Genomic DNA, 9618 nt, shown 5'->3' with positions numbered 1-9618 from the left:
AACAGATTTCGGATTTCAAACCATACTTTCGCTTTAGATCCTTTACATATTAACGAATATATATCGGAAATTCTATTTGATATAATCGAAAGTTTAAGCTTACTTTTATAAAATTGGTCTTACAGTCTGCAAAAAATAATAAGCCGGATCCAATTCGAAAATTAAGGAACCACGCAATCATCAACATTAACTGAAATAGATAATTAGATAATTTTAGCTTATACGTCCATTATACATAAAACGCGCACGCGAAAACGTATTCTGCACTTGCGCACACTCATATGAGCAGTCGTAAAAGGTCTTATGCGCACGCGTAAACGCCTATGCGCATGTGTCAAAGCGGCGCATGAGCATAAAGTTTTTAGTTTTGAGGTCCGGATTATAGATCATTCCGAATTATGGGTGTCCGAATTAACGACTTTTGACTGTACTATTATTAAGCTGTCCAGAAGAAGCCTTTTTTTGACAATGGATCACTGAAAGTTATGCTGTATCTTTCTGTTAATTAGAAAATAATTTTGGATAATAAAATAAATGTATTAGAAAAATATTATATTAAAATGATATTTTTAAAACACATAATTAAATTAATGTATTAGAAATCTGTAATTTAAAGCAAACCTTTGTTCTTCAACTACATATTCATTTCCAATACCCAAAGGCTAATTCCATCATAATAACTTGTATTTTAACTCGTCATTATTCAGCAAAACTTTTTGATTAAAAAATTCTGTATTCGTCCTTTGTGATAAAAGCCCAAGATACGAACCTCCACCATCTGCAAAATGCATGGCTCTCTTTGTACAGGATCTCTGTGGCTGTTACTGGAAGCCTAGAGTATGTTCAAGCAGTAGTAAATAGGCTTCCTTATTCTCTGTTTATTTAGTGTGTGATATATTTGTTTGTGTGTGTTTATTTGATAGTGTGTCTGTATAAATACTTTTGTCTGCCATTGGAAATAAAAATATATGCATTACAAATCCGAGTTATTAAGTATATTAAGGCTGTTTACATTTTTCATTCCAAAACATATATTCAATTAAAATACATTATGCAATTTGTGTTCATCTACATTTGTTAATGTTTAATTAATGCCAACAGAAACATGTTCGCATAAATTCCTCTAAGTAATTTAAACATGAGGTTGTTTAAAAAGGCCATTTTTTATCCATTCATTTATTGAAATATTTGCATTACTTCTTATATATTAAAATTTACATATATTATGTACTTTTTTCAGTAGACAATCCAAGAATATTCTATATGTTAAAATGTATGGTATATGCAATAATCCCCCCCCCCCGAAAAAAAAAAGAAAAAAAAAAAAAAACTTATCCTCTATTTGTGATCTTATTATCTGATTGTGTCTTCTTCAAAATACACAAATAATCTGATGGAATGAAAATATTTTGGTCATTAAAACTTTTTAATCACTGCTCTTTACATCTACATTTCTTTTTTCACATAATCTGAAGTTTTCGAGTAGTCTGAAGGTTTTCAAACTGTGTTTCACAGAAATTTTAGATACCATGCAACTCCTCTAGGGCATCTGTAAGTCAAAATTTAAAACAATTTTTAATATCACTGGACATCAAAATGAAATACTTGAAATAATCTTTGAAATTCTCTTATTATTGTTAAAAATATTAAGCAGATTTTTGTTTATGATTAAATTTATAATGAAATAATGAATTTCTTTTTACTTTCTGCATAAAATGCACAAATTTTATATTTCAATTCTTTAACATTTATTTTTCTGAGGATAGAAATTCTTCTATAGAAAAAATTACGATTTTAGAAGTTTTTCTGAATTTAAAGATTTGAAGACAACCCTGTTATAAGGGTTTACGATTATAATGTGAATGACCCAAATAATTGTAAATGGCCTATGGCCATACTTAATACACATATTATTAAATTGACATGCTTTACCTGTAATGTACATTTGTGACTTATGTCATAATTTAAGTGCACCAGTTTACTCACACTTATATGTATTGTATGTATGTATTATATGCATCTCTAGACTCAGGTTAAAGCTAGCTCGTTTCCCCTTTCTCAGCTTTCCCAGATGACATTTTTGGGTCTTTACTGGAACTCGACGCACACTTTATTTCGGCTAGAATAACCACTTATTTCACTCTTCTTTTATTCAAAAATTATAACATACTAATTTGGGGAAAAAATTATATTTTATGTTAGTTACTCATGACAACATTCGAAACAACCTACATGTTCGACAAGGGGTAGGGGTCTAGGAAAGCCACAACTTTTTCAATGAACTGGATGAATAAATGCAGCCCTGCCTTTTGTTGTGTTTTATGCATTTATAAATTTCTACCTGACTGTTTATTCTTTAATTCTATATAACACAATTAATCGATGCTTGTTTCTTGTATGGAATTTTAACATTAATTCTACATAATAACATGAGTAATCTTTTTTTTTTAATTGTATTTTAGCATTATTAAAAAACACTTTGGCACTATGAACTGAGAATATCTGTCAATCTGTCTTCTATGTTAATTTACAATAATATAAATGTGAATATCTGAATGGAGTTATATTGAAAGATCTACTGGATGCTATGATTCCATGATGGTCAATCCACCACATTGGAAATATTAAATCAAACAATAAGTACAGGAAAAGATTCAGCAAGACAACATATCCTCTTTTGAATGAATACATTTAACTGTAGTTATTCCATATGATGTATTATACAACACCCCAAAATCATGGAAAATAACTTTCTAAACCGAGTTTACAGTGTAAAAAAAGTAGTGGAAAAATGTTGTAGTCATGTAACTGGGCTATCTAACATAAAAATTACAGCATATTACACCAGTGTTCTTACCTTTACTGCATATTACAACCAAATAACTACAATTAGATATGAGAAAGAACAGGCAGTGTCAGTACAACCAAGAGTAAAACTTTTACAGAGTTGCTAATTTGAAAACAAGTGAACCTGTAAAACTAACCCTGCATACTGGTTTGCTTTAGATGCATTTGGTAACCAATATGCCATAAGTCTTTACCAGATTCAGTTTTGAGTGCATTAAATACTATATTGCTCATATGTCTTGATCGTGACAATCAATGCAGCTGCAGCATTATTGAATAGAAATAAATTATAAGACTCTCAAATAAGTGTTTGTAAAGTTGTTCAGGAAATAAATATTACTAAATAATAACATGTATTATGTTTATTGAATTGTACAAAACTTATATGTTATACTTTGAATTATCGTCAATTTTAATTATCTGAAATCTGGTATTTGATAGTATATAGTTGTAGCAGTTTTTTCACTATAAATTCTGAAGAATCCGAAAATAAATGCACATACTAAAGTATTTCAAGTATGATAATATTCAGTATTTAAGATTATCCTAAAAGTATGAAATTTATTATTTTATTTGAAAATAAGTATTAGTGTATCCATGCCATGCAGGTCCCCGAGATTACTCTATTATCCACTCATAGGTGGGGGTGTCACCTTTGCCAAAGGCTCTTTGTAGCCTGCTTTAGGTTTTATACTAATTTTAATTACTGGCCATCTACTGAAATGGTTTCTTTATGTATATCCACCTTTATTCCAACTCTGGTATTTCTACGGCGATGGAGGTTTAGTTGACCATACTTCTTGACAATTCTTTTACTTTTTTTTAGTTTAATTTTTTTTTCAATTTGAAGCGGTAGACCAGTATTTTCATCTCGCATAACTGTTTTTGAAGCAGACTCGAAAATCTCCTTCAAAGAGTTGGCTACATTGTGTAAATTTTCGCTATCTAAATTCCAAAGGAGTGACCGAATTGATCTGTAATTTGCATCGCACTCATTGATCAAATTTCTTTTTTTACTCAACGTTGCTTCTTCAGATATGGTGGGTAAATTATCTGATGTTCCACCTGAAGGAGTTTCAGTTGATGAATATTTTCGTTTTCTGGTGCCTGAAATACTTCTTGAGACTAAATCTTCATCAACTTTGAAAATAGGTGTTGAAAATAGCCATTCTGCAGTACATTCCAAACTCCAGGCTGGAAACTTCATGCCAGCAAACACAATATGCTTGCACAGCAGTCGGTTTCTTCTGAAATCTAAGCATGTGCATTGACACAGTTGTTTCTGTTCATCAAACGTGACAGAATAAACTGCATCATGCTTAGTTTCAGAAGAAACTTTAAAGAAGCCATGTGAAATTTTTTTTATACTACCCACATAAACTTCAGCAGCTCTTAATTTTGTTTTTATGTGATTAATTAACCATTTTGGCTTATTGATTAAATAATTTGGTACATGTTCATTGTATAATCTGGCCTGCAAAAGCATACTCAGATTTTTTCTGACGTAAATTCTATATCTTTCTGGCAGAAACTTTTCAACCAAGATCTTAATTATTTCAGACAGCATACAGTTTTTATATCCCTGAAGATATCTATATTTTAGTTCCTCATTTAAGCGTTCAACACCATTGTTTGAGTTTATGAATAAGTCATTTGGTTTGTAAGCCAAAGCCCATCTCTCAATTTCCTTGAACCATGTTAATTCAAAATAATCTTTCACAGCTTCATATTGGTTCCATGATTTTAATACCTCTATTGCTGCAACCATTTCATCTTGAGTTGGAGCATTTGCTATGGCAGCACGTAATTTACACAAAAGCTCTTCTTTGGGAACCACTGCATTCTTTTTCTTAGAAGCCCATCTTGACCATGCCTGCTCTCGATGGAAACTACATATAAAAACCTTAATTCCTGTAAAGATATTTTCCAAACTTGTAATTTCTTCCATTGCAAAATCAACCATCCCATATTTTGGTCTAACGAAAGGCGACCAATTTTTAATAATTATAAGAGCTTCTTCTAATGCTTTGGCTGTTTCATTTTGTGTAATTATTATGCTAACTATTTGATAGTTCACATTTGTTTTGACAACTAAAAAATAAAGTGGGAGAGCATACTTACAAGTTCGATAGGTCGCGTCGAGAAGAACAAGATTAGAACCATATAAGACATATAAATTTTCATTTCTTCACTTTGATATACAAATAGCAGATTTAGTTTTGAATCTGTAAAGTCATTTGGCTCAGTACCATCATATGTATTTTCAGTACATGGTCTAAAAAAACAGAACACTTGGAAGTATCCCAGCTATTTATTAACATTTCTGTATTTTCCTGGTCAATTTTACTAGTTCTAATATCGGATTTTGCTTGGCTTATTATTTTCCTTATTGCCTCCATTTCTGGATAAAATCGTCTGCGCGTTTTATCAGTTTCTCCCAATTCAGTTGAAACGTATACTTCTAATAGCTCTGCAATTACAGTGGCATTGCATTTTCCATTCTTAACTTTAGAAGCTATGAAATGCCGCACTCTAGCATCTATAGGTTCTATTACTGCAGCCATGTTACCCATTAGATGATTTTGATGATCTTGGCTATTAGGTAAATTAAACATGAAAACTTCTTCACCAGCAATACTATCTTTATTGGCTAGTTTTTCCTTAATTTTCCGAGATATCATATCTTTTTCGGGTTGGCACTACCTGTAATTTAAACATATTTATCACAGTAAAATTTAGAAATTCCAGCACAGTCATCTAAAACTAATTATTGATAAAGGTTCAATTTTAAAAACTTTCTGTTCATAGCAAATTATTCAAAAAAAAAAAAAAAAAAAAAAAAAAAAAAAAAAAGAGAGAGAGAGGAGTCATTTCTTTCCTTAAAAAAAAGCTGTAAAAAGGATCTTCCATTTTTATAACAATAGATCAAATTACTTCTTCAAAGAAACATAACCAATAAAACTTCACTTTGAACAACTTATTTCTATTTGTAGCAAATTGGTTAGAATATAATTAGCATAAAAAGCCTTTATTTCTGGCCTGAAAACATCATTTTATTTGCATGTCAATTACTGAATTATTTATTTAGGAAAATATTACTGTTAAAAACCCTCTTTTGGCTAAAAAAAAAAAAAAAAAAAAAAAAAAAAACTATTTAGAAAAATATCTTGAATAAAGAGACACAAAAAATCATTTCTCTTTTTTACATTGTGACTCTAAAAATACCTTTTGTTTTTATGTCAAAAAGTATGTATACTTTATCATAGAATACCTTTAATACATCTTGCTCATACGTGACAGAATTATATTTTTTCCTTAAAAAAAAATTCTCTAAAATTACTAAGACCATCTTAGAACAAAAAGTTAAATAAACTTCTACCTTGAACTGAGGCATCCTGTACATTCGGGTAACATTAATTACAGCTGGACAATTAACTTTTTTAGTTGTCTGGTTCTTGGAATATGCTTTACCAAAAGCATGATCAGTTTGACACTAAAAGAAAGAAAGAAAAAAAAAAAAAAAAACACACACACACACATATATATATAATCCAAGAGGTGATATTTTTGTATAAATTTTTAAATATAACAATGTTATTTTACCTTTTCATTTTTTTCTTTAGCATAATTTTCCTTTTGACGTTTATTCAGATCTTTTCCTTGATGGCAAACATAGGTTTTTCGCCCAAAGTGGAAATAGGGAATATCATCTAACCAGTTTAATCGTAAATATGGAGTTAGTTCAACTGGAAAGAAAATTTTGATTTAGATCACAATCTGATAAGCTTTGATTTTTAAAAGAAAGAAATTACAGATCTCTATAAACATATTATACATTTAACATTATACTTTGATTTTTAAAAGAAAGAAATTACAGATCTCTATAAACATATTATACATTTAACTGTCTCTATATATACTACATACTGTAGACACTGCTTAATGTATTGCAGCTGATGTCGTGTATATTGCTATTGAATTTCTAAGTTCTGCTCTTTCATATATGGAAACATAAAAAATGCATCATTTGCTGTAATTTTATTTGCTCAATTTGGTTAATATAATCAAAATATTATACAATAAATTTCTTAAACTGAAGAACGAAAATGATTTTAATCAAGCATTTAGAAAAAAGCGCAAAACAATAAAATAAAAAAAAACTTAATTTCATATGAATTTTCAATAGCTATTGATTTGGAAGGGCTTCAGCACAGTTCCCTCTTCTTCAAAAGGGAGGTAAAAATTCCTGAAAACATCTTTGCCAAAATACACTTGCGTTTTTGCCCAATTTCAGATTTTACATTGGCAAAATCTCTTTAAACAAGGATGCCCTCCAAGTATTAAGATTATAGGTATAGAATTGGTCCAATAAATTTCAGAAACATTATGGACTACTCAAATGAACTTTTGCAACGAAGACTGTAAACAATTGATAAACAAACTTTTATTTTTCCTAATTAAAATGTTAAGAAAGTGGCTAGTTATATTTATAGTTAACTCAATTCCTATTTTAAAAGATACTTTTCTCATCATCTTATATTATCAAAAATGGGCAAATGTAATCACATTAAGCAGCACCTACTGCAAACATAGAGAGATATTAAAAGCATTAAACTATTATGTAAAAAAATTATGTCATTTTGTCTCATATTAAAATTATATATGCTAGGTAAAGTATAGAATGAGCTAGCTGCCTTACACAAAAGGGATGCCTTTGAGAAGGTCTAATGGGAAACTGTCTTGTATTCACTTATATATAAGGAGAACAGGAAAATTCCCATGCAGCTAATCCATTCAACAGTATTTGTACCTTGATCAAACATCCAGTATTCAGCTATCTTATCTGCTAGTCCATTGGTGCTAAGAGTCAAAATAGACAGAAATGTGATTTTACACACAAGATAAGTAGCATTCATTGACTAAAGAAATATATATATCACATCACTAAAGAAATATGTATACATTTCAGAAAACTTTCCTGTTTTCTAAAATTCAATATCTTTATTATTATAACTTCCTGATATTTCAATGCATTATAATTTTATGGTGAACTATTACCTGAAAATAAAACAGAATATTTTTTGAATTGGTAGTGTTTATTATAAGGTTATTTTGAAACATGTTGTTAATGATAAAACTAAAGAATGGATTTTCTTTATAGACTATTAAATGATTATATTTCAAATCAACAGACTGCATTCATACACTAAAATAGGATGAAAAATATAGTAGTCATCGAGACAATTGTCGAGTTTCTCAAGAAACAACAATAAAAATTTTCAAATCTAAGACGGTATATCTTGTTTAATGTTTAATATAGTACGGAATGTTTCGTGAAGCATCAGCTATTAAAAAAAAAAAAGAAAAAAAAAGAAAAAAACATGCAATACCTGACAATGAAACCAAATAAAAATCAAACATAATGCTATTACACGTTACGCAACAAAATTAATGAATATGAACGTCTATAAACCCTTTTTTCAACTTGGACCGAATGTCGCAACATCAACTAGATCTTACGCAATAAAATTAATACAAATTAGTGCTGATAAGTTCTTTGGAACAAAATGGCCAAATATCAACTAAACAACCAAAGAAAGCATTTACATTCTAGAGGATTTTTATTTACTCATTACATCTTCAAAAATTACTTACTCTCTTTATCGAATGACTTTCCATAGTAGTAAACATATTTTGTTACAGTTTCTACTTCGTGTCTGCGAAGTATTTCTTTAAATTCGCTCCAAGATTTCGCAAAATTCATTTTGCCTCTAAACACAAAGGTTCATACACGAGACGGACTTTTAAATTCGTAATCGATAAACCGGCCATTCCCCTATCGTTGACACAAGTCTTTCTATCGATGGGAAAAGGAGACTCTAGGCCATCCGAAAAAGCGGCGACCGAATCACCAACGTTTCTCTCTTGGCGAGGGAGTGAACGCGCTGCCAATTTTGGCGCGTTTATCGCACACGCTGGCTGAATGTCTGCTGTTTTTTTAAAGATTTATTTTATAGACGCGCGGTATTCAGCGCATATAAACTTTTCGGATAATTTATTAATTCTCGAATAGTATATAGACGTTTTCACTTAAATAAAAATTTCGCGTATATTTTGTAAACATATTCAAAATAACTTATTCTTTAGATGTTTCAGTTTCGTTAGCAGACTATAATAAATAAGATATGAATAAAAACTTTCAATAGTGTCAAATGGGGAAATAGTTAAAGCGTAGAGTGTGCAAATAAATTTATCTTAATGACATTTTAACAAAAATTTCCATAAAAACACTGTAAATTCATACTAAAAAAATAACTTAAGAATATGTTGTCATTTAAGTCTGAGGTACATGGAAATAATTGTGCAAGATTCTGAAGAAACACTTTCTTTTAAATGTGTGAAATATTTCATAACATAATATGGAAGAAGAAAGTACAGCATTCTGTGTTTTGGATGCTTTTCATCAAATGTAATATAAATACGAACTAGAAACCGTAATAAAAAGTCCTTCCTCTTCAATCAGATCACCTTTGTGTTGCATTGTATTTGTAATACTTCTAAAAATCCAGTTTTTACCTAAATTAAAAAAACAGTTATTCCATAAAAGATAATAACTTTGAACGTATATAGAATGAATTTTGCAATTTGAGTTATGTTACAAAATAATTCATAGTTTATATATTTTATACTAATAACTTAGATAAAACCTGTCCAATTTAAGAATGTGTGTTAACCACATTCTTAAATTGTAAAAGGACGACTTAACCACAT

General features: G+C 29.7%; 1 protein-coding gene across 1 annotated transcript; it reads right to left on the bottom strand.

Moving 5' to 3' along the window:
• Positions 1-1407: 1407 nt before the first annotated feature.
• Positions 1408-8745, bottom strand: LOC118205834 (uncharacterized). Its single transcript, XM_085822565.1, has 4 exons — positions 8503-8745; positions 6451-6593; positions 6227-6340; positions 1408-1549 (listed from the first exon to the last, which is right to left on the bottom strand). Exons 1-4 carry the CDS (start codon positions 8609-8611, stop codon positions 1541-1543), a joined length of 375 nt encoding a protein of 124 aa, XP_085678691.1. The 5' UTR covers positions 8612-8745; the 3' UTR covers positions 1408-1540.
• Positions 8746-9618: the final 873 nt, after the last annotated feature.

The sequence above is a fragment of the Stegodyphus dumicola genome, chromosome 8, assembly GCF_044657685.1.
Source record: "Stegodyphus dumicola isolate Sdum_Otavi_A_Nest chromosome 8, ASM4465768v1".
NCBI lineage: Eukaryota > Metazoa > Arthropoda > Arachnida > Araneae > Eresidae > Stegodyphus > Stegodyphus dumicola.
The sequence above is the reverse complement of the archived record's forward strand: the minus strand, read 5'-3'. Positions and strand labels throughout refer to the sequence as shown.